The sequence below is a fragment of the Antedon bifida genome, chromosome 8 (assembly GCF_963402885.1).
Source record: "Antedon bifida chromosome 8, ecAntBifi1.1, whole genome shotgun sequence".
In the NCBI taxonomy this organism is placed as follows: domain Eukaryota; kingdom Metazoa; phylum Echinodermata; class Crinoidea; order Comatulida; family Antedonidae; genus Antedon; species Antedon bifida.
In genome coordinates, this window is record NC_136233.1 from 1,718,941 (window position 1) to 1,746,275 (window position 27,335).

The 27,335-nt window shown below is 32.7% G+C and overlaps 1 protein-coding gene across 1 annotated transcript; it reads right to left on the bottom strand.

Annotated features, from left to right (window-relative positions):
• Window positions 1-436: 436 nt before the first annotated feature.
• LOC144850768 (serine/threonine-protein phosphatase 4 regulatory subunit 1-like) lies at window positions 437-26,670 on the bottom strand. Its single transcript, XM_078708196.1, has 17 exons — window positions 26,653-26,670; window positions 26,502-26,546; window positions 15,156-15,279; window positions 12,130-12,236; window positions 11,527-11,669; window positions 10,853-10,999; window positions 9,801-9,971; window positions 8,116-8,274; window positions 6,989-7,900; window positions 6,160-6,345; window positions 5,199-5,360; window positions 4,839-4,939; window positions 4,426-4,546; window positions 3,983-4,098; window positions 3,655-3,815; window positions 3,366-3,493; window positions 437-2,986 (listed from the first exon to the last, which is right to left on the bottom strand). The coding sequence occupies exons 1-17, from the start codon at window positions 26,657-26,659 to the stop codon at window positions 2,969-2,971; spliced, it is 2,808 nt and encodes a 935-aa protein (XP_078564322.1). The 5' UTR covers window positions 26,660-26,670; the 3' UTR covers window positions 437-2,968.
• Between the last annotated feature and the right edge of the window lie 665 nt (window positions 26,671-27,335).

Consider the following 27,335-nt stretch of genomic DNA (forward strand, 5'->3'; position numbering starts at 1 on the left):
GATACATTTCAAGTCGTCCTGTAGACTACTGTTTACTTTACAAACATAATTATAAAAACTGATATACAGATTTTCAATCAGTTTTATACGACACAAAATTCTCTCCCACTTAGTAACTGAAATGGAATACTAAGCTTTTCATCATATTAAAATACCTACCTGCTTAGTCTTTATTGTAATTAACTCATGCGAGACATCATAAAAGAAATAATTCTTCACGCTTTATGGATCACGCTTTATGGACCATTATGCAAGTTAGTTTTCAAGTTCATTTATTATGGTTCCAATTAGAAGTACCCATGCAGAGATTTATTAGAACATTTTTCTGGGTTGCAATTAATCAAAAAACTAACCTTATACCTTCAAGCCTTTTAAACGAATTAAAAAATCAAAATCAAACTAATAGTAGTATCAAAAACAGAAAAAACAAAACAAATTAGTTCAATTATTTATTTCTCATTTTTATCAAACTTTAATATCATACATTATTTATTAATTACACCAAAATAAACACCGTTCATGTCAACATTATTCTGCAGATATCGAAAACTACACAAGTATAGCAGACATGATATATCACAAAATACACAATTTAAAATATCCAACTAAAAGTATGAATGTGCCAATCTAGTCATGGAGTATTACTCCATGATCTAGTAGAGTTACTACAAAGAGGACAAGAGAAGTATTAAAGAATATTATGAAGAAATGAAGTATGACATACTAATATTTGGAGGGAAAAAAAATCCAAACTTGGAGATACCAAACAGGAAGAAAGAAATTATGTTGAATAAATTGATTTAAAAAAAAAGCAACAACAAGGAATCATTGACGAAACTGTGTTTAAGAAACCAAAACTAATTGTTGAAACTCTGAAAGATTTGGAGAAACTTTGGAAATTTCTTGACAAAACCAGATTTTAAAAAGCTATCATGTGAATTGTGAAAGGAAAACCATGAATATCTGATAAAAAAAATAGGACAAAATACTTGTTAAAAGAAAGGTTTGTTTTGGAAACTATGACAAAAATAGGACTTAATACATAAGCACATAACAAAGCATTTGGCTACGTTGTATAGTCTTCCATTTCCTTGTTGATTCTATTATTTCACCAATATAACAAACATGCTTGTATATAAAATTTGCATAATGTTATAAAACACTAAAATAGTTCATTAATACATAATTATGCAAAAGTAAGTATTATTCACAATTTTGCAAAATATTTTAAAATTTTTCCATCAATATTATGCTATTTTGGAAGTACAGTACATGTATTGTTATTAGTTCTTTACAATGCATGCTATGCCAGTTTATGGAACTTTTCTTACATAGTATGAAACGTATTTAAACTTAACTGTAGAAGTGTAATTACATATAATGTGGCACAAAATAGTATTTCAATACAATTTTCATCAACAACACCCAACAAAACTTATTACTGTAAATCCACACAAAAATATATTTTGTCACAAGTAAAAAGAAACAACTTTATAATAATATTTGCTGAGTATGTTGTTCTTTGGGAACTTTTTTGTGCATACTTAACTGATGAAAGATTATTACTACTTAGTACATTCACAATTTCTTTTACACCAATCCATTTCAGTTTGTTTTCGATAATTTAGAAACATATTTAAGCCATTATTTTCTTTACAATATATATACATGTTTGATTTAGCGGAGATTAAGCATGCAAATGTTTCCAAATATGGTCATGATGTTTGTAGTACATCGGCGATGTGTTTCCCATATGTTAACCTTTTTAATACAATGAACAAAGACTTCTACACTCCCCATTTCCTATTACAGGTGCCACTCAAAGACTTGCTATTCTTAGCTGCTTCTCCTTCCTGAAAAATACTTTTAGTTTTTGCTTATCAGTTTTACAATATATACAAAATGTTTTGATAAAATCATCATTACACAGTAATGTTGGAATTTATGTAGCGGATATAAAGTGGAAATAAACAATCTTAGGAAAATAATTGAAAGACAATTTGACCACCTCCTCCATAAACCAGCACCACAAATAAACTAAATGCGTTGGTCAGTGGTCTAGTTCAGCACCTGGACTTTTCAATTACTCCTCCCCCTTTTTCTAAACCAAAATATTCACCAATGCTTTTCAGTTCCATATTTACTCACAAACATCTTTATTATTAAACATATAGATCAAACAAAAGGTGTATAATATTGGTTCGTGAACCATGCATAACAAAAATTATTATAAAAACCACAAAATATTTTACTGTTAAATTAATTAATTTTAATATTCAGAACAACATAAAATCAGACAGGTTACATCACAAAGAGAAAATTTAAAATGCTACAAAAATTAACAGTATAATATTACACGTATTGCTTAATATCAATGTTCTTTGGAATATAAGACAAATTTATAGATATACAACCGGAAAAATACTGACTTAATGTTAATTCTGCAGATTATGAAATTATAGATTTATTTGATAATATAACTACTACCAATAATGAATGAGAATTAATGACATAATGCAATTTTGTAAAATTATGAAGTCTTTTTTATATATATATTGTGTGAAATGTAATAGCTTGATTAAACCATTGTTACAATATTTTGTTTATATTTTTTGTTTTGTTAATTTAGTATATACAAACACACATATGTATTAGATAATAAAAACAAACAAAAAAGATTAAAAATGTTTAAATGGGTCTTATGAATATAAAGAGCTATTAATTTCATATTATACACAATTGGGGTTTTATTAAAAGATGTTACATATCTGCAAATTTTACATGTGAACCAAATTTGTGTTAACATATACAGTCAGTGCATGTGATATAAATAATCTGTTAAACTTAAGTTGATGTGATAAATTCAAAATAATGACTGCATTTAAAAACATTAAAAGTTACTTATGGTGGGGATTTGCTGCTGGTAATGTTGGCTCATTTAATCTGTTTTGTCAACTTCTGCTTCAAATTATTCCAAGTGATCATCCTAGTCAAATTAAAAAATCAATTACATACATTAATTAATAAAATGTTGTATAGAAATATTTGGGATAGTTAACTCTCCTAATACCGGATTCTATAAAAAAACAGAAACTCTTCCAAAACCAGACTTTTCTTAAGCTCTGTTTACACTATCAAACTAGTTTGACAAAATGAGTGTGATGTGCCCAAATATAGTAGTGATATGCACAAATATGGTAGTGATTTTGTCACATAAAGTTTGATTGTGTAGACAGAGCTTAAGGTCCCAAATTTGTTTGACTTTACTTTTTTGTTAACAATTAAAAACACATTAAGAATACCAGAATTTCTGGAAAATTAGACATGTTATCCCAGCCCTAGGTGGAAAAGTTGAGTATACTTACGTATTGGTCATGTGATAACTGTATAAGACTCGCGTAGAATCGTACGTCTCTATCTTTGTCTGATTTCAGTGAGTCCAGCGTATCTTCTACAATTTGTTGTTTATCTTTACCTGCTTCACTAAAATATCCTGAAAAAAAAATAAAATAAATAAAAATCTCAGAAAAAGAGATCAAAAAAATTATTTATTAAATAATATTAAGGTGTGTGGCCAACTAAACAAAAAAGAAATTGTTGCATGTTGGGAACAAAAGGTTGGTTAATAACTAATTGTGTAATTAAGATCATTACCTGAAGCGACAACTTCCTGTGTCAGTAGTCGTGCTAGAGCGATTCGGACGTTAGGAATTGGGTCCTCTTTGAGCGTGAGCAGACTGGGCATGAAGTGCTCCAAAAAAAGTTCTGGTTCCAGCGATTGTTGCTCTAATAGACTATGGCATAGGTGGGCAAACCTGCAAGTAGAATTATTTAATAAAATAATTATTTAAGTTAAAGTATACAAGGATACATCATTCCTAAGTCTTACTTAATTCCTATTAATGTTTATTTATTCAACTAAGATAAATGTTTACAATTACTGCAGTAGTAGTGCTAAGTTACTGCAGTAGTGCTAACTCACGTTTGTCTTCCAAACCACCTGCCATTCTGAGCATACTTTGTGACAATGTCATCAACAAACGTTTTCAGAAGAGCTGGGTTATCAGCTGAGTTTAGTCGTTTCAAAACAACACCAAGCTAAAAAGAAAATAAAAGACAGATTTCACTTAAATGATTACATATAATTAATTTGTACAACAAAAGCTCAAAAAAAGGAATATATAACAATACAAAATATAAGGAGATTTTAATAAACAAGTTATTGTAGGAACTAGTTAATTCATTGTGCACATGCAGGGACATTGGTAAGTGATTCCTCACTCAGTTTTAGCATATTCAAGGTTCAGGCAACATCACAATCAGTGCTCCCCTACTATCGCTTATCAAAATCCTTGGCCATTGTACATGAAGTATACCTTGTGTAAGGAAAATGTAGGCTCACAAAATATAATAATTAAATCTCACCAATTTATAAGCAAGGAATCTGACATCTGCTACTCTATCACCAGCTAGTGTCAACGCAATTGGAAAGAGGTATTTACACACGTCCTTAGCACTGTACAGGCCACACATGAAAATTAGTTGTCTGAAAAAGAAATAAAACATTGATTAAGTGGATATTTCCTTTAAATACTAACTTAAGTTAATAATTATTAAGAGTTTTATTCACTTGGATAGGAAAATTTTGTAATTATAAGGGTTTCTTCTAGCCTAAAGCTCTGTCTACACTATCAAATTTTATGTGACAAAAAAAATGTGATGTGCTCAGATATGTCATATCACTACCATATTTGGGAATATCCCTACCATATTTGGGTACATCACACTTTAGTGGGACATACAGTATGGCAACATGATAATTTCAAGATAAGACCTACTCTGCTAGTTCTTGCCTGAAGCGCCAATTTCTTTGGTTGTCCGTTGTTAGAAAGTCATTCATCCGAATCAGATACTGACGTCTTAGATCTGGTTTGAGAAGCTGAAACAAAACAATAACATTTATCATTTTACGTTGAGTTAGTGCCACTTACAGAGTGATTTCTAACCCAAGTTTCACTGTCATTTATCATGAGAAAACCCAGAGTAAAGACTAGAACCCATGACACTAGGATTAGAAGGTTTACCATCAGACCACAGTGTCACTACTACTAAAATCACATCACATCAAACATTAAATAGTAATTATAGTGGAAAATTCAATCCGAGAATTGTTTTAAAATCTGCTTTAAATGACTCACTTTAATAAAATCTGCAAAATGTTTGAGAACTCCAATTCTGACTTCATCAAGGTCTCTGAGGAAACTGTTGAAGACCGGAACCAAGTCTGTAGTGGTGATCTCATCTCCCAAGATCACTGCCATCTGGTGGATGGAGAATGCCAATGTACGGCGTACTTTCCACTACAAGAAGAAAAATAGAGAAATAAGCCATCAATAATAAAACGTTTTTTGATCAATTATGTTAAAATGTGCTATTGTGTTGTTTGGTACAATAGTCTGAGTGCTAATGATAAAAAGAAACTTGACCGTACTATGAAAAACGGCTAGTAAAATAATAGGAAGGAATGTCAATGTTATCGACGCAGTTTACAGGCGCGATGTTATTAGCCAAGTTAAGAAAATAATGGAAGATAACACACACCCATTGAATGATAAATATGTTGTTAATAAATCGGGTAGAATTCGTCCTTTAATGTGCAATACCACTCGATGTAGGAAATCATTTGTCCACAACTCTATTCATGTTTCCAACACAACATTTCAAAGATAGTTTGTTTACTTGTTTACTACTGTATATAGTTTTAATGTATTGTATTGATATTTATAATGTTTTATATATTGTATGTGTTTTTAAGCATCAAGGAAAACCAATTTCATGTTCGCCTTGTTGTGTTCATGACAATAAAGATTTATCTTGTCTTATCTTTACATATCTATTGATCTTTATACCGCCCTCAATATAAATATTAGAGAGTGATAATTCAACAATAAAATGGCTGATCTCAGTAAAAATTAAGATTGGAGCATTTGTAGTATAAATAGTGCAGCCTTTGGCAATTGTAGTTTGAACAACTTATTTTCATGGTTTTAACCTCAAAATTCAGAAACACAAAACATTCCAGGCTTGGGTTGTCTTTTAGTTGCCTTCCTATTTTAAAGTCATGATCGCACACGGACTACTTATAGCACACTGCCTTACCTGCATATCACAGGCTAGAGTATCATAGACCTCCTTTAGACATTTCCAGTTCCTCCGGCCTAGGGTTAGTGACACACCTGGTAAACTGAATGCGCAGTGCTTGGCTATTTCAGTGTCTACAGTCTGTGATTTGCTAGGCTCAATCATGTTGAGATATTGCTCTAGTAGTTCGCAAGGTATTACTTTCTGTAGAAATAATCACAAAGGGAAAATGAAACATCAACAATAGACAAAAATAGAACATAGTACATCAAGAGTACAGTTATCTTGAATGTTATATGTTAAGAATTGTGGGTGTGGTGAGTATAGAATAGTTTTTTCCTCTGTATTTATTTGTTCAGTCATGTTACACTTACTTAAGCTCTGTCTACACTGTCAGTTTGCATGGAGAGAACTTGATAATTATATTAGTTTGACAAAAAAGTGTGATGTGCCCAAATATGGTAGTGATATGCTTAAATATGGTAGTGATACGACATCATCATGTCCAAATATGGCCACATCACATTTTTTTTGTCAAACTAGTTTAATAGTGTACACCTTTTTATAGATTCATCATTTTCTTTGTTTAAATAATAGACAAGGTGTAGCAAATGCTTACATATTTATTATTAATAAGTATGTATAAGTATCAAGTGCTTTCCATGCAGCTCCCAAGAGGAATCCATTTATTTGTTTTTATACTGAACAAAAATACTTAATGTTTGTTTAAATTCTATCTGTATTTTTGTACGTGTACAGCTCTCCAGAGAAGGTATAAATATGAATTGAACAAATGATAACGTTGATACAGGGAACAAGTTTTGCTAATTTTACTTGTTTTACTTACCTGCGTCCTACTAAGTTGTGGAGCACCGATATTTAACCTTGGTTTGACCTCTGCTTCTGTCCAATCTTTCATGTCATCATCCTGCTCTAACACACCGTTTACAATCGACATTGTCTTCTCGTCCAATCGCTGTCCAATAAACCGCGTACTTGCGATATTTGACACGGTATCTGTGATTTCATTCACTTCGTTTACGGATGCTTTGTGGATTCTTGCGTCTGCGTTTTCTTCATCGTCCAGCATCAAACCGGGATCTTCTAAATCATAATGCGTTTGCACGCCTTCCTCACAGTCCTGTAACCTGACCTCTATTTTGGAACTTTCTGTTTTCTCATCTTTCTTAACTTCTTCAGAAGCACCAATGATGTCTTCTTCGATATTGCCAACCGGTGGAAGAGGTTGTCTCCAGTATAAAAAGGATTCATACTCAGTGTTAGATGTACCAGCATCTTTACATGTGTCTACGTTAAATTCTACATGTCCCATTCCTCTATGCGTCACAATCTCCTCTTTCTCCGCATTTTCTCCACCATCTTTTACTCTTTCATCACTTCTCTCATCTCCAACTGCACTTTCATCGGAAAAGTTCTTATTTAAAAATATCATAGTACTGTTAACACCGTTACAATTTTCTGTCCTAGAATCTTCATCAGAAGATGAATTCTGAGAACAAGATTCATCGGAAGATGAGTTCTGAGAACGAAACTCATCAGAAGTCCTTTCATTAATATCTAAATTGGAAGTATTTTCTGGTAGATTGTCCAGTTCGTATGTTTCTGTCGCTGGTTGATCGTGTACGGAACAATTGACGACTGAAAGTACGCCATCCTCGGTGATGGCAAACCCAGACACGAGAGGATCAGCAAAAGTTGAAATAAATGGTCCTAAAGTTTGAAAAGCAGCCATGCGAACCTGCAACATATAAATGTTTGTAATACAATTTTCTGCAAATCATATGTTTTAATAGCAAAAACATTTTTTTTATATTAAATTTCAACAACGCTTTAATTAGAATTGACAATATCATATTAAATTTAAATAACATGTAAATAAGTTTTTTCCCCTCTAACTAAATCTTAAAAGTGTTGTTTGGATTGGCACATATTTTATAACAAGTACAAACTTACCCATCTTGATTGGTCGGTTAGAAGTTTAACAAATAGAGGTGAAAGTTGATTTCTACGTGTTTCTTGTGAGACGGAGTACGACACGCCCATGAAACACTCTGCACACGCTTTACGCACACCCCATACGCCGTCCTCGCAGAGCTCTTCAAATCGAGGTAACTGAAAGAAACAGCACATCAAATAATAAAGTTTCTAATATGCTGAATAAAAACACAACACAATACTGTAATGTGGGTAATTGACTCCTTCTCCTAATACGCAAACTCGCACCTTGTTAACAAATTGTGAAAAAAAAACCTCTCCCAAACTAGTAGTTTGTACAGTACCGTATATCTTCTGGTATAATCCCACCCCCCAACTTTGGAGGGTGGGACTATACCCGAGGAAAGGCTGGTTCAGAAAATTTCTACAAGCATTTCTTGTAAAACCTCATCTGAACTGACTAGAGACAGGGTTACATCCAGATCAAAAGTCAATACTGGGACTATACCTGGGGATATGCATACTTGTGAAACTAGGGGGTGAGATTAGACCCAAAGTGGGATTATAATCGAAGATATATGGTATTTGAATCGTTTACTTGTATAATGTTATCTCTTATATGAAATAAACCAACCATTATAAATTTTTCAATGTCGTATGCTAATCAGTGAATGGCAACTGAAGCGCGAATCACAGGAGATTCGTTGCATACATTTCATTTTTCATTCAGTCCGCTCTTGTAATTTACACAATCATCAAGACTTATCGCGTGGAGCAGACGCAGCATTATTTTATTCTCCAGTGAGCATTATCAAACACGTTGCACAATGTTATTTGCATACTACCGTGGGATATAACCTCATCAACGTCAGAATCAATTTATGTAATGAATCGACAATTGCCGAATTAGTAACAGATATTCAGTTACAACTTAATCATGATGTAATATAGACAATCATTAAATTAATTTTTCAAGTATTCTGTTGCAATGAAATGTTTTAGATATTTCACAAAAGTGTCTCAACACAAAAATTAAACAAGGAAGAACAATCAATTAATAATTCATTTTAAATGCAGATTTCAGAAAAATTTATATAATTATTTCTTTAAAGATGTATATATATATATATATAGGTAACTTTATTCCAAAAAATGTAACAAAACCATGCACTGTAGATTTACAAAATCTGATAAGTTCTTACATGCATGTATCTTACAACAACAAAAAATATAAAATAATGTAAAAATAAAGATTCAAAATAACAAAAGCCACTTATTTCTGTTGCTGGCAATATCACGCAAATTAATTAAGTCGTTTAGATTAAAGATGTATGGTCCCCCTAAAAAATAATTTTACATTTTTTTGTGTTGAATATGCCATTTTAATATCACATAATACTAATAGTTATTCAGTTTGACGAAAATGTGGATCGAAAAAAAAAAGAATTACCTGAAAAAATGTAATTTAAAGCACAATATACCTAACTTGTCTGTCAGACAATGGTTTTTGGTTAAATTAACTGTTTGTTTTGTCTTTTTATAGTGAAAACATTTTTTTTCTAAGGAAGTGATTAACTTGATTAAAACAACTACAATATAACCTGATCAAAGTCTGATTTAATTAATCTTCATTTTTCATGTTTTTGGGGGACAATACATCTTTAAATAATTGAAAAAAAAAAACCTATTTTTTACAAACTTACTAAAGTAATTTCTGTAGCCTCAATTCCAACAACTCCACAGATGTCGCCAAAATTAGCGGCACAGACTTTTCGTATATGAAACAGCGGATCCTTACAGAGTTCACTGAACTGGGGTAAAAACAAACGCTCTGTGATTCCCCTTCCCACTAGAGGCGCCATCTTGCTCATAAGCTAGAAAAATTAACAAGTTATTTTGTTTCATTTAAAAAAACAAATTAATTAACACATTTTCAATATTTTAAACATATGTTAAGCTTTGTCTACAATATCAAACTTTATGTGACAAAAGAAAATGTGATGTGCCCAAATATGGACATAATGATGTCATATCACTACCATATTTGGGCATATCATCACTACCATATTTTTTTTGTTAAACTAGTTTGATAGTGTAGACAGAGCTTTAGAATAGGTATGTCCACAACCTGCTGTAAAAAATGATATAGTATTTAGTACTTCAATAATGCCTTGTTGTACTGCAGTAATTCCTTGTTGTACTGCAGTAATCCCTTGTTGTACTGCAGTATTCCCTTGTTGTACTGTAATCTACAACATGTGGAGAGACAAGGTAGCGAGATGATCCAAAATACAATCTCACTACCCATGTCTTTCACATCTTACAGATCACCTTAATGTTGATGATAAAGGTCGACACATCTTCCAGGTCATCTTCAAGGTCAATACTCTACTCCTTCAACAGCTTCAAAGGTCAACATATTTTTCAGATTACCTCATGGTCAATATTAATAGTTATATAATTATCAGCTCTGAAGGTTACAAGGTGAGAATAATTATATCCCTCATTGACTTCAGGTCAAAGGTCAATCAGCATTTTTATTTCATTTTAATTTTTTTCATTTCAAGAACATTTATTAATTTAAATAATGGCAAAATAACATTATATATAGACCTACGAATACAATCTACTTACACAAAGAGAGTGGGTTATATACAAACTGGTTATGCCTCACTGATTATTGGTCAAAGGTCATGGTGGAATACAAAAGCACCACTACTACAATGCCAATGTCCATTTTAAGTACAATACTTACTGCTACAGCTTCTGTTCGGTAGTCATCTGCACTTTCTTTGTTTGATAACTGAACGATGACAGGACAGACTTGCATCTCAACATCGCAAGTCTCCACTAACTCTTGCTCTAAGAGTACTAACAGCGCCGCTTGACTTGTTTTACGCACCTATGAAAAAGAAGACACTTATATATATTAAGGGTACTAACAATGGATTACGTGATAAAATAAAGTTTTTAAGTGCCGCAAGCCATATATTTCAAAATTTATTCCAGGAATGAAATTACACCTAAGCTGTTTCATTTTATTTATTACAAAAGCTCTGTCTACACTATAAAATTAGTTTGACCAAAAATATGTGATGTGCCCAAATAGTGTAGTGTAGATAGAGCTTAAGAAACACCCACCAAATCATACTTATACCCCATGTGTACGGATGCGTGCAGTAGAAAAAAATTGTACAAGAAACAAATGCACAAAATCTTTATAAAATCTCTTATTATATAATATAAATATAGTTTTTGTACCGCAAACTTTATATCAAAATATTGATTTCTACGTGCAAACCTTCAAAGAATATAATAATAATAATAATATACTTTTGGTGAATTAAAAAATTTTGTTTTTTAAATGTCGCCTCCTCAAACGATTTCTTGAATGGCAAAAATAAATGAATGAAGTGCAGTAAATCTCACCTGATGGTTGGTGTCTGTCAGATAGCGTACGACTGTTGGTAGAACGTAATCTGGAACAGTGCCTGGAAAATGATGATGGTACTCATGACACAGCATGGCAATGTGCGGGATCTGCTCCATCACTTCAGCACGCACTGACGGTTCTGAGAAAAAAAAATGATGCAAGTTTAAAACTTAAGATGCCAAGTGTTTTGGGATTTCGGACAAAAAAAAAATTACAGGAAAGAAACCGATACTACGCTTAAAGACTAAATTAAGAATACTTTGGTTCAAATAGCAATTAAGTTTGCTTATTATTTAATCACGTCACCGTCATGGGTTTTGGTTATCTTTATTTATATTGTTTTATCATGTTTTTAAAATGACGAAATAAATGAAACTATTACTGTACTAAAATATAACAAAATATAGTTTTTGGAAAAAATCTTTGTTATTTTGAATAAACATAAACGATTTGTCCTTGTGGCTTAGCATAAAAATAATTCAAGAAAAAATTTTAACTGGTCTAAAATAAAGAATGGATATCTTTAAAGTGAAACACTATGATTTTGTATTTTTCTTGGCATGATCATAAGTTTGATAACATGTTAAAGTAGAACTTACCCATGTCCTCGGACAATCGCACCATTGCGTTTAACACCATTGTTTTCTCATCTGAATACTCGCATACTGATCTTAGAGTATCCAACAAAGATCTTGCAACCATTTGCCTTAAAAGAGAAAAAAAAACAAAGTCATAATTTTAGGACCAAGCAGAATTAAAAGACAAGATCATTGGATACTTGCAATATCTTATTGTTCTTCACATAAAAAGAAAGAATATTTGATTTCGTCTTTTAAAAATAATTTATCTATGTACCAGATAAAAAATATCTTGACAATAAAAGAGATAGAGAGATATTTAAAATCAAACTTGCACTTTGTGGTATAGAAGCTTCTAGAATAAGAGGAACAATTTGGGAGAAGAAATATGACAAAACTATTTCAAGGAGGCTAAATTTAATCACAAAATACTAGCAGCCAAAGAATCCTATGCTTACAGCAACGTTTAAGAAATCAAATCAATATTAGTAAGCCCTGAGGGATTAACAAAATTAATTGTGTTTTCTTTAGACCAAGACACTGTCATGAAACTCCATTGACCATTGGGCTAGGGGCAATTGGTCAGCAAGCCATTATTAGCTTAGTAAATCTGAATCGGACGACCTAATCAGCAGTCACCCTGACCGATGCGTCCCGCTGTGGAACATGTCATGTGCAATTGTGACACGCTGTTACCATCTGGGTAAGTCTACTGCCGAGGTTTGATCAAGATGCAAAGCGCCCGCTGGTGTCAGACACACCCATTTTCTCTTCCTTCTTCGTTACGCAGTTCTTGTAACGTAATATAATTAATACAAGGTCTGCAATACTCACAATTTCAACAAAATCAGTGTCGGAAATGAAACACATGATTTTTCTTCTCAATCATTCATCTTTTAAGGCATCTGTAGCAACTACCATTGCCATGTTTTTTCTTTGATATACAATTCTTCAAGTAACGGATTGTTTTCTTGAGAATAAACATCTTTTTTCAGAACTGTATTCCATTTTCGATGAACATTCCATATTTCTTTGACGATAAACTTTAATTTGATACACCACAAATCTTGTTTCGGTTTCCATTATGCGATCTTTCCAATTTCATCAAAATCTCCAAAATGTTGTCAGAACTATTAAAAGTGTATACTCATTGGAAGAAAATGAGGAATACTGTACAGTAACTCCTTGGTTGGTTTGATTCAAGTTAGGTGTTGAACAGACTAGAGGTTTTAGTTACACAATCTAGGTTGGAAACAACAGTAAGCGTCTACCGTGACGACTACCCAATGGTAGACTAACCAACTGATGCAGCTCTATCAAGGACCTTGCACAACGACAACAAAATGGCGGTAAACTGGCATCACATGATCCGAATCAGCCAATCCACAACTGCCAGAACGGCAGGAGAAATTAGGTATTCATGGTAGCCCGCTGTGCGAGCTGGTCAACTTACATTTTTCCCATGCCCAGGGAACGACGACGAATATCACAGCAACAGAGTATTGCTCTAGAAAAGCGGAGGAATGTCGCTGACAAAATTAGGCGCAAGGTCACCGTTATGGGTGAGTTTGAATGTAAAGAATTGATCATTGAATAGCACCTGTCTTGTCTATTCTTTAACACTAGCTCAAATATTTGTCAAGAAACGTGTCTAGAGAAAATGTAATTAATGCTGTGGACGTAAACCAGTGAACACAGGTATTAAAAAATTATGGACAATAACAATATCAAGAAAATTATAAAATCTACCAACAAATCTGTTTAATTAACTATTAAACAAATTTGGAAAAAATAGGAAATCTGGATGCTTTTCGAAGATTTTGAAACAACTTTATTACCTAAAACTGTTACACTACAAAAAATAAATATTACAATTTTATGATTAAAATTTTATTTTTCAAAACAAGAGCTCCTCAATAACTCATATCATATCATAAATCTCTTTATTCATCTCATAAACAAAAACAAGTGAGGAGTAAAACATGTTCTAAACGATGAAAGGGACCTCCAAGAAACCCCAAGGGGCTTGTGATAGGAGGCCCACTAAAACTAGTTACATTAATAAATAAATAAATAAAAAATAAATAAACTCAAAGGAAAAAACTACAATTGCATCCTTTATTCCAAAAAATATTTATGACCAACGGATGTGATGGCATAGACTCTAGAATGTAAGATTTGCATACCACATCATTCTATAGTTAGTTCTCAACATCTATCTCCATATGCTCATCGCAGCTGTGCTTCATTACAGCATGCAGCTATCATTCGTCATACACAGCAGGAGGGTACCTGGTCCTCATTTGAACCCGTTGCTCAACAGCTATTGGATGTTGGCAGTGTTTGATGGCTGGGCTGATAAAGATGACCTTAGTATAATTATCTGAGGCGCGAAAACTGACCACCTACAGATCCTTCCAGTAATAACTTTGGCAAACCCTCAGGCAGCTCACATTTTTCGTTCATTTTTGTGCACTTTATTTTTCTATTTTCAACTGTCCAGGAAACCTCAACTATGTTTATAAATTGTATTTATGTAACCCAGACATTTTAGAATTGATCAATCCATTTAAACGCTAGTTTTTTTTTTATGGTTATCACTACGGTAATTAAGTTGTCAGGGCATGTGATTTTTGGTAGGAGTATGATTTTGATATAGTTGACCAGATTTTTGTCGTAGACCCGAGTCTAGAAACACTTACACTGTATTACACAAGTTACTTAAGAAAAATATTTTTTAAAAATGGCTCATAAAGGAAAATGACAATTTTGAAATAAAATTCTTAAAAAAGGAATAAATAAATGTTAACTACTTACTAACCAACCTCAAGATTTGTGTATTAAGCTCTGTCTTCACATCAAAGAAGCAACAAAGAAAAGTGTGATGTGCCCAAATATAGTAGTGATATACCCAGATATGGTAGTGATATGACATCATCATGTCCATATATGGGCACATCACATTTTGTTGTCACATAAAGTTTGATAGTGTAGACAGAGCTTAAAGAGGTGCAATTTAGGGTTTGGTCTTGCACCCGTCAACTCACCTGTTAAAGATGTTGTCACTGTCAATGTATTTATGAAGTTTAGCCAAAGGACTGATAACTTCATCTTGTGTGGTGATGTCCAACGGTGAACTACCAATTCCCAAGTCATCTCCATCGTCATCACCTACAAAACAATAAAAATTAATATTATATTTAATTAATAATTAATATTATTATTTATGTATTTTCTGTCGTCCATAGTCTTTCTTACTCAATTGTATTATTCAGTCATTTGTTTTTTAAATTGTTTTGAAACATCGATAAACTTCTTGTTTTTTTTCAATAAATTTTATTGTACTGTATTAAGTAAAATTAATCAAATTCATTGTAATTTAAAATTATTCATAAAGTTATCAGTGTACTGTATCATAGGTAATTATGTAATACACTGCAGCACTACATTGTATCACATGTGATGCCTATAATGTTACGGATAGGAATATGATATAAGGCATAAGATGTGACACTGTGTTACAGAATTTGCCTATGATACTCTACAAATTATATTGCAGATACAGTTAGAGAGATACGGCTTTGCATACGAATGGCCTATTCTTCTAGTGTAATGTACTATCAAGGTAGATAGCAGTATACATTTCAACAATCTGAATGTCAAATGCGTGTTTGTCAGAGAAGCAAATATAAATCAGATGTCTACAGATTCAGAGTATAAACATTTTGTGTTTAGCTTTCATTTCTCAATCAACGCTAGGATAAAGCTAAGTTCACAAGTAAATAGATTTACCATGGACTAGCAATCCAAAGCAGAACAAACTGCTTAGCATATCAAACATAAATACAGTTGATGAAAAAAGGGAAAATTAAATAAAAACACACAGTTGATTGTACAGTAACTTTCCTTTTTGCATTTTGAAAGGAAACAGCACACAACTCTACAGTAAGTACTGTTTCATTATGCCATACTAAGTACAGTACTTAAAAGTATGGCATCATGTACTTTAGATTTGTGCTGGTGTACCAAAGTGGGCTAGATCAGTTCTTACACCGACCCTTTAAGGAGGCCTCTTCTATAATCTCCCAGAGTACTATAAAACATTCATCACTTCATTCAATTTCTCTTTTTTCACTAGACAACTGAGCTGGTTAAAATTTCCATTTTCTTACCTTTACTGATCTACTGTGAGTAATGTGTTAACCCAGTACTACTGTAACCCCCTTTTCTTTTTTTTTTGTGCTAAAGTTCCCTTTACAAACCACAGCAATGAAAATGATGGTAAATAGGTGGAATTCATTACTCTTTTGTGAAAAAGAATCACTCTATAAAAATCCTGACTATTAGGCTTGTGTCTATAAGAAATTTTCATTTTCACATGAATTTTTATCTGGTAGTCACTCCCTAACCAATATTTCACCAATTTATGCAACATTCCTAAAACTTGTTCATTATTTGCTTTATTTAAACCCTTTCATCACTGTTGCAAATGTCAACAAAAGGTCACGACAAGGTTTAATTCAAAAGAGATATTGGTTTTAGATAAGGTAACAAGATTTAGGATATCTACAACATTCCAATTGACACATCAATTCAGTAAACTTCAAAGAACATTCATCAAGATTGCTAACATATTTCAGTTACATTAATGTTACATAGCTCTCTACAACCAATAGTAAACACAGTTAAACTACTCCATACATTCTCATTAGTGGATCTAGGATTTTGAAATAGGGGGCCCAGAGCCTAAAAATGAAGGGCTGAGCTTAATTTGATGTCCTATTTTTTGCATTACAATTTATCAAATTTAGGGGGCCCAGGCTGGTTGGGCCCCCACACCCCCTTGGATCCGCCCCTTGTACTTCAAAGTTTAGAATTTAAGAAAGCTCTATAAAATGGAAACAAACTGCACACAAAAGTAGATCTGTTTTTATTAGTGAATTTCTATTATAACTTTCTCTTATCATTCTTCTTTCTACATATTAAACTGTTCACCTGACTATAATTGCGCTTACAAGATATCCACAGTAGAAAAACGTTTCGGAATGCACAGGAAAACAACATGATATCTAAACATTTAATAAGTACTACATCATCGACCTGTCAAAGCATTTCCTACAAAAAGTTCTGAAGATGAAAAATACCTATTATAAAATGGTACGGTCCAAATAAAGTTATGTGAAGAGAAATACATGAATACAAACTCTTCCTTATCACATATCTTTCAAGTGCTCAACATTTGTCAACTTTCCAAGTGATGTATCCAGAGTTAAAAACCATGTTTGTTGATTTTAGTCAATTTCTTGTTTAAAGGTAGATCGCCATACTACATTTATGTTTTTGTATCTGTTACGTATGGCAGAATATATATATTCAAAATTTGAATAAAAAAAGTGTACTTTTGTCCTTATTATTATTATAAACTTTGACCTGTGAACTACAATATTAACATCAGGTTTTAACCTTTAACCCAGTAGTACAGTATTTATCTAGAAATACCTTAACACAATAAGAAATGTTGCATGTGATTTAGGAATTTTGCTCCTGGCTTGGTATATTTGCAGTGAGCAGTCTGAAGTCTGTTGTAAAAATAGGTGAACTATTATTTTAATGGTTATAATTAATTTCTAAATTCATGTCGGGCTATGGCTATAGGGGAAATGCATAACTTGGGCTGCTCAAATACGAACTAAGTTCATCATGTATAAATAAGTACATATTTTCAGTAAGTTTTTAAATTGTATAACCGTTCACCTGTAGCCACTACAGTAATTTTTTGCAGTTGAAAAAAAACCCCCCAAAACACCCCCAAAAACGGTAACAACCCAAAATTAACTGTATGGTTGAATAGTTTAGTGTTTTTAACCATCAATTTATTATATATATATACAATTTATTATACCATATATATATTATTATTATTTAATAATGTTGAAATGAATTTACAGAAACTAATAATGTACTCACTCACTGTGTCTCAACAACTAATGCAAAACAATCTACTAAAACAGCGACCACCTGCATTTGTCAAAATGCCTAGCTAGTGGAACAGAAGCAACTATAGCTAGGCCCCCTACCTGGGCTGGGAATGTGGCCTGAAGGCCTAGCTCATTAGATGCAGTCACTCTAGCATTCCAGGTAGAAATCTAATCATCTTGCAATGGTCTCCCTAGAGCAGCTAAACCAGGATGGTGCTTTGCTCGATTTCTGTTTATAATTGACAGCGATTGCCCTCCCAGACAGATAACACCATTTACAAACTTTATGGCTTATACCTGGGATTTAACAGGTTGAAAAAATATATTCTCTATATGCCAATGTAAGCATGTTGCAGCGTGAATAAGTAACGATACAGTCAGACGCTTATTCGCATGAATATCATCGTTTAAATGCAAGTACAGTAAATCCTTACGACAACTGGTGCCTCTATTTTAAACATTCCGAGGTTCAATCCATTTAGAAAACAGAATAATTAGTACAGATAAAACAGTGAGAACAGAACAAAACTGTTGAATTCTGAAAGGAAATATTGATGAAAAGATACTGTAAAATAAATTATCAGTTAAAAATACCCCTTTTCAAGTCGATCACATTTCAAAAGAACACTTTATTTTTGTACCAAAACAAGTAAAGCTTTATTGCCATGTGAAACCTCTTGACATTCAAGTCATGAAAAAAAATTATTGATTACCAAAATGAAAATGATACCATTTCTAATCAATATTTCATTATTAATTAAAATTATTAATTGGATATTGATATCAAGGCACAGAGTAATAATTATGAAATTCAGCTGGCAGGAAAACTTAAACATTTAGACTGATACGAGACAAAGTTGTTTCATAGCATAGGTTAACAAGTAAAAATGGCTGTTAATAGTGTTATAAACAGATTATATTCGTCTAGTGTAAATATGTATACATGTATACAGTGTATCAACACAGTCCAATTGAAAGTTACTTTGTTGTCTAACAACTTTACAGAACATTAATAAATGCACCCCACATTATTGGTATAGCACTCATAATGACAATGCCTGATGTCGATTATGAATTGAAAAATAAATTTATTTTAATAATGAGTACAGATATATGAATTTAATAATTAACTGAGATATCAAATAATGCATAACATCATAGACTAAATTTTACTGCTCATACATACAGTATACTAATAAAGTTGTTCAGACTAAAACATTGACAAATGAGAGATTTTAATTAACTTATTTACAGACAGATACACATCACTTAAAGAAAAAGTATGTCACTTCATTCTAAATATAGATCATAAATAGGTCAATGTTTACGACTTAAGTGATTAATTATGTCAACATTATCCTACTTAAGTGATTCATTAAGTATTCACTAGATTGTACAGTAGCTATGAAAAAACAACAACTATGGAATAAAAATGGAAAACACAATCACAATGGACTACGATCTCGCCATCAACTTAAAGGCATAAAACTAAAAACAAATTGTGCAACAATACAACATGTGGAAAAAAAACCAACTAAATTTGCAATAGGAAAGTGCTGTAAAAGATGACCATATTTTGGCATTTTAAAACGCATGCTGGGGAACAGGGTGTAATCCTAGGCTGTAAAAACTAACCTATATCACCCACCTGGATGTAGCCTAGCCAGGACCATCATCCGTTCTCCCCCAACCATTATATAATCCATGTTTTTTTCACAATGCAGGCCTAGCATCTGTTGTTGAAATGGGACATAGCTGCATGTATCCTCCTCATCAAAGAGTGTTGAGGAATGCTACTAAAATAGAATATGATCACTATCATTCGGCAGTTTAACGAGAAAACATGACCTGCCTCATTTTGCACGCTCTACGATCACAAGTTCATTAATTAAATAAAGTAAATCTAACAATAACATATTCTAATTTGCATATACTGTAATTAATAAACAAACATTAAAAAAATATATTCTATCCTAATACAGCAGATATTTTACCCCCGTTTTTAAAGTGGTACAGTCCAACTAATTTGACCCTCCTGTGAGGATGTGTTTTGAACAAGATGGATTTCTGAAGAAACAGATTGGAAGGCGACTCTATTGCATTATAAACAAATTGGGAAACAGTGAGATTTTTGATAAGTTCAGTAATATAATTAACACCCCAAGGCTGCTAGGGTTCAACTGTCTTCTTCACAGTACAGGGTGCGGAAGAAGAAAAAACTTGAAAGTAGTACATGCTGTAGTAGCCTGCCTGAATAATGTGGTATCCAATAAAACAAGTATTGTAATTTACATTTCTTTCCCCTGCCCTTCAACAACCACTCCTCTCCCACAAAAGAAAAAAAGATATCTTGATATAAACAACCATAATATAACAGTAGAATTAAACCCTGTAGATACAAAACTATAAAGGAATTGAAAGAAAGCATGGCTCACCTTTTTTAGAATCACCTACAAAAATTATCTCATTTTTACTCAAATTGGTATACTTTTAATTACAGTAGTTAGAATAAGACAATGTGTATATATCTATAACTAGGTAAAAATCTTATCTATAAAATGTACAGAATGTATAGAATACAAAACCTGACATACTGTACCTTGTGTTCAGAACCTTAGGAGAGCATCTCACAAAATGGCTGCCAAAACTCTACCAAAAACCAATTTAAACACATGCTGAAGCACACATCATCAGTTTTATTACTCTTTGATGCGGAAACCTGCCCTCTAAACACCCTGTGGGTTAGCCTGGCCTTCACTCATTAGTATGGACCAATGTGAAGGCTCTACATCCATTTACCGCCAAATCCTCTCCATCCCATGTGTACAACAGGTAACTAGCTTTAACAGAAATTCATGCCAAACATATTTGTGTTCCAAATATTAAGAACATTTAACAGTAGATCACCAAATACTGTACTACAAATAAAATACTATATATTTTAAATGTTTTGGATTCAAACAAAAAACTATTTTTTCTTATAGAGATGTTAAAAATTTTTCTTATTTTTTACATTTAAATTGATTAAATACAATTTATTAAGAATGAAGCCATTTTTCCCTAAGATCTCATCTGAAAACTCATTTTTTAAATTTAAAATGTGACACTGTTTGAGTCAGATGTTGACAACTTGTATGAGTAGTTAGTATTTTTTCATCAATACATTATTCTATAAACATCTTTTTTGGCCAAAACAAGCTACACAGCATTTCTAGTTTACATAATAAGGCTACTTTATGTAAAAGTTAAATTTGATACAATTTTATTTACGAGGGGCTTTACTATGCACCAACATGAATTTAAAAATCTAGTTACTGTTAACAAAACTCAGAACCCTTCATTATCATGATCATCCAATTTTTATGGAAAATTAAATGGTAATTTTTTTTTTATTAATGAATACAATCATTAAAAGAAACTACTGTATAGGGAAAAGGCATGAAACTACTTTTCAATGCAAATAATTTAATAATACTAACAATGTTTTATTACATATAAATTAAATTAAGCCTTAGAAGTAGCCTATCAATAGAGACAAAATGGTAACCATTTTTACAAAAACTCCTAGTCCAAGTCTACTGCAACATGAAATATATACCAACAGGGGGCAGTATAACTAGTGTTATTGGCACTGCAATTGTGGCTTGTCATCCTACAGGAGATAGGATTTATAGCATAATAATAATAAAAATATAATTGGATTCAATTTTATCCGTCTTATTTTATCGTCTAAAGGTACAGGTCGTTTTGTAACTAACAACTCTCATTAGATTAACATAAATATACAGTAGGCAACCTGAATTGAATGCAATTATTATTTACTAAACACATGGTCTTTAAATGGAATACGATGGTCTTTAAATGGAATAAGGTGGTCTTTCATTAGAGAAATAACGACATAACTAAAAAACAATAATCTCCACTTACAGTATTACAAATCTGATCAGTCTAGAAATACACTGGAAAACTTTCAGATATATTGGCAATCAGAGAACATACTGGGCGACCTCAACATCAGCCAACATTCCAACAGAATTAAAATCATTACAATATGACACCATGCCTACGTTTATACAGAGCCTGTCACGTCGCAGGTGTCTTGGTGAGCCTAGCAATGTAAGCTATCATTCGTGGTCTTTCCACACCGAGGAGCCTACAGTAAGTGATCTCACCGAGGAGCTAACATCATTTGTCCAGACATGTGTATATGAGCCTACATAGCACAGTCTCAAGCAATCCCAGACAGTGAAGCAGGTTGCCCAAATGACAAATGCAGTTTATTTATATCATGGTTTATTATAGCAAAAATGGATGTCTTTACATGAATCGAAAAAAATAATTATTTTTACTTTAAAAAAAAATTGATTGTTACTTGTCTGTCTTACGGCCTTGTCAAAAAAACACCATTGATGTGAACAAGCGCTTTTTGTGGTTAAATCATTTTTATCATTATTCTAACAAAAATAAAAACATAACATTTGACTTGAATTCAAACTTGAATATTTTCAATGAGAGTGATTTGTAACAAATTTCCCCAGAATATGAAAAATTAAAAATGTCCATTTTGTTCAATAAAACAAATACACTAAAAATATGCTTTTAAAAAATTATCAAATTTACCGATTGTTTATATCAGCAAGTTATTATTTCCATGTTCGTTTATAAATAGTCTTTCGATTTACATTAGAAATCGCTTAAAGTGAGACTAAGAGAGGAATGCTACGAAGCATGAACTTAAGATAACATAATTCAATTCATTGATCCCAGTTGAATTTAAGCTTCCGATGATTGCGCAACAACGCTCGTCGTTAATCAATGCTCATTCATCATGCGAATGAAACAGGGTCATGAATAGAGAGCGAAAAGAAATGTCTTAAATGTTTTAAAATTATATAATTCTAGTTTCAACATAAATAGGTAATTACTTGTTCAGTGTACTGCAAACACATTGCTTTATCAAAATGTAATTTAACTACAATGTATATATTAGGCATGCATGATCTAGTTGTTTAATTTAAGATTTGCTGGGTCTCCACTATGTATTTCATTTAGGAAAATGTTAACCAAAATTGTCATTCATGTGCTAGCTTGGTATGTATCATTTTATGTACTGGAGAATGCTTTATATATAAATATAGTAATAGTTATTTTAGGACTGTCTAATGTTTGTGGGTTTTAAACTTAACTTGATTCAGGTTGGGCTAATTTACAATACTTAATTATGACAGTGCCTGGTAGGCAAATATAGTAAATTATAACTGCATTGTCAATAGCATATTATGTAATATTTTAACTTACCTATAAAGATATTAGAAGAGTCCAACGTACCATAAGGGGACACCAATCACAACTTGACATTTTAATCAGAATGGAATGCTAGATATCAGAGGTCAAGGGTACTATAAATGGCTGCCTATTCTATTGTCATTTATATAGTTAATATTATGTAAATGTACCTCAATCGAACTTTAAAGCTATTGTACTTTACACCTTGTAATTGAATACAATGTATGTAAACATTGATGATAACTGTTTATTAATAGTTTTAATTTTAAGTATCTTTATGCTTGTACTTTTTACCAGCATGTATTATTATGTCATCATCATCATTATCAGTTTCAATAGTATAGGCTCAGTGGACATATTCATTAAAACCAATTTAATTAGCAAAATCTGCTGATCAATCAGAATTCTGAGACATGGTTTTTGCAATGTTTTTGGCTATACTAACTTAATATTTGATAAATGTGTAGCAATAAGGATAAGGTGGTTGGAAAAATATTCCCTGCTGCATAAGTATAGCTATTCTAAGCTAGCCTTGTGGTATTTTGGTAAACTACTGTAACTTAGACCCCATTTACACTTACGATTTAGGCCGGCCCTGGGTCGGCCCTGGGTCGGCAATTGATAAGTGTAAATACTCCAAAAAGTTAGGCCGGCCCTGGGCCGGACGCAGATCTGGGCCACCTCTCCAGGTAGGTTCAGGAGCGGCTTTTACGTTTTGGGCCGGCTTACGCAGTGAACCGTGAACAACGTTTGACCTTTTTATGAGGTGGTTGTTATGACGATCCGACATTCTCGGTACATACCTTCTTTTTCGCGCGACAATTTGTTTTCTTCATCATTTATATTCCGTAGTTAAATTTATTTGTACCAATTTTTATAAGATGTCTGAAAATCGTGGTTCCAATTGGACATACGAGGAGGTACTTGGGTTGCTCGGGATTTGGGCCGAGGAAAAAATACAGGCTCAAATGGACGGTAGCGTCCGAAACGCTGGCGTCTATCGGATTATTTCCGACAAGCTCCTACGTGAAAGTGGGATTGTTCGGAACGCACTGCAAGTGCAAAGGAAAATTAAAAAATTAAAAGCGGACTACAAGAAGGTGGCCGATAATAATAAAAAGAGTGGGGCAAGCAGGAAAACATGCAAGCATTTTGAGGAACTGGACGCAATACTTGGGTCCAGGCCTGAAATGAACCCGCCGGAAATTGTCTGTTCCCGTCGGCGTCAACATCAAAAACCCGATTGACGATCGAGCGAGAAAAATGTAAACAAACTGTACTTCGTATCCCAGCATGCAATGGTACTTCCGATAAAATTATTTACGACCAGTAATCTGCGTCGGTAGTGTAAACGCTCTGGGCCGGCCTAAAAAGTAAATATTTGCAACCGGCCCAGGACCGGCCCTGGACCCAAACGAAAGTGTAAATGGGGTCTTAATTTAATTCACTGGATCACACAGTGACAGGTTTTGTAATAGATTTGATGTCCCATTCTCAATCTCAGTGTGGTTTTATAACATTACATTGGGCTAATAATCAAATCATAGCTCCCAACAATAGACCACAAAATAAAACTTTTTTTTTGTAATTATCAAAAACGTAGTAATATTTACATAATAGGTAATTGATTAAAAGTAAGCTAATGTGTAGTGGCTCATGAAATCAATTATAATTAAAAGAGAACTAACTGGAAAATAAAGAATGGTAGGGCTAAAGGTCAAATGGGTTCATATAGCTAGGAGGTAATAAAGAACATTTAATTAACAGCAGATGTTTTTTTTAAGTAATATCAATTTTAAAGTTCATGCTAAAAAAATTATTTAAGTCTAAAAAACAAGGTTATAAAGAATAGATCAATAAAGTTGGAGTCTGCAATAGAAAACGAGAACATACTGTACATGTAAAAAAAGGGACAATAGTTGAAAATATTGAGATAGAAAGTGTAATAAGAAACTTCTTGAGGCAAAGGCTACTACAACTACAAATTGTTCTTATTTAAGAGATCGTGTCAAAATTGCAGTTACTGCAGTAACTACATTTTTTTTACTGCAGTAACTTATGGTTTTAATTTGTTTCAATACATAATATTATGAGGCAGTTACAACTACACAAGGTTTCATTGCATGTCTATGTAAACTCAAAAGGCCAATAGATTTAGGTAATTTGCTCTTTTTGCTGCAACACTGTTGTATACTCTTGGGGTATAAGGGGAAGTTACCCAACTTTTTATTTTGCTATGACAGTATAAATATATAACAAATGAAACACCAACAATGTTCTAAAAACACTTTCTTATTTGACTTATCACCTTTAATGTTCCTTTTGTTTTCTGTTGTTTGTATAGTTTTGTTTTTCTTTTACGATAAGCTAGCTTAATTGGCTTTATATAAGCTGATAACAATGGAGTCACTTGAGTATGGATGGCATTTTTTAATTTCTAGGTGGAATTAGTAAAGTATACATAAAACATTAAATCAGATGTGTCCAAATATTGTAGTTTTGGAGAAAATATAATATTAATAGCAGTTAGTAGTATTACAAAACCAGCAAGATTATTTTACAAAAGCATGAAGAATAGAGCGGAACGCATATGCTTTAGATATCAACAGGAGTCTGGCCCTCTCGCACTTAAAAACTTTTTAAAATTCCCTCTAGTTAGGCCTAGTAAACATGGTTAAGAAAAAAAAAGTCTGCTGACGGAACTAAACACGCTGAAAAAAACCCCCCCAAATTAATAAATTATTCCAAACAAGAAAATGCTAGGCCAGAAAGTACTTGGCTACATTACTTAGAGCTGTCACTCTGCAACACTCGCTCCGCATACATCACACACACAAACTCACACTGAAATGTTGGGCTAGGCCCCCTAGCCAGGTACACGACATTTATGTAGGCTGCTAGTATAGTAGGCGACACAAATATTTAAAAAAACTTAATGACACAAGTTAATATTCATATTATTATTGGAAGCATATTTTAACTCACGAATGTTAATATTTACTCGCTAGGCATTCAATTAGGCTTCAATTTCTACACTTTTTGCTGTCTGCCTTTTCACGCTCGCGCTCATACATTTTTTATGTTCATTCAAAAAACGCCCACCAAAAGCACAAGGAATACAATACTTACAATCTTGCGAATCGATTCGTATCCCCAACCCTAGTAAATTGTAGTCTGTGGAGTAACAAGCAATGACATTTTTACGAAATATCACTTTATCATTTTACACATAAAAGCCATTTTTATAACACGGAACTGAGAATTCTAAAACAGTACTTACCCGCCATGTTGTATGTGAAGACGTATGTACACGAGGAGTCTGGCGCCCTCAAGTTGATAATCGATTGTTATAGTAGATTGGACTTTTTTTCCACTTCAATTCATTTCAATTCAATTCAATCTTTTTATTTCGGAATCTCTGGTCCTAATGATGATGATCGATTAAATAAGGGAAGTGGGGAGGGGACATACACAATCCTCCCCTTCTTCCACCCACCCGCACAACAAATTCTGAAATTAATGTATTATTCGCGCGCGATCGTTTCCTTCCTTTTTTTACAAATTCAAGGGTTTTGCTGTACGGAAAAATGACGGGGATGTATATACTTTAGAATTAAAAGAAATAAGCGTGATTTTTATTTTATTCCTACTTTACAGTTTTACACAAGTATCATCTTAAAATCAGGTATTCAGGAATGGTATCAGAGCAAAGCAAGGAGAGCAATTAAGCCTATACAATAATTTACAAGCATATACAGTATGCTAGTTTGCGGCTACTTTTGATATTATCAAAGAGAACAATTATTATATTTTCATAACCTACTACAATGCAGTAATAGATTATTCATTGACTCGATTGTTTATCTGGGGCTCCTCATTCTATCTGCAGTAAGTAAAACAAGGAGTGACAAAGATAATTATAGTCGGTTTAGGCCGCAATAGTTTCGCAAAGTAACAAAACCA

Bases quoted from the DNA above. Each gene is read 5' to 3' on its own strand.
- LOC144850768 (XM_078708196.1), bottom strand. The intron at 4,099-4,425 runs GTGAGATTTAAT...TTTTCTTTTTAG, and splicing joins GATTCCTTGCTTATAAATTG to CTTGGTGTTGTTTTGAAACG. The intron at 3,816-3,982 runs GTGAGTTAGCAC...TTCTACTTGCAG, and splicing joins AGGTGGTTTGGAAGACAAAC to GTTTGCCCACCTATGCCATA.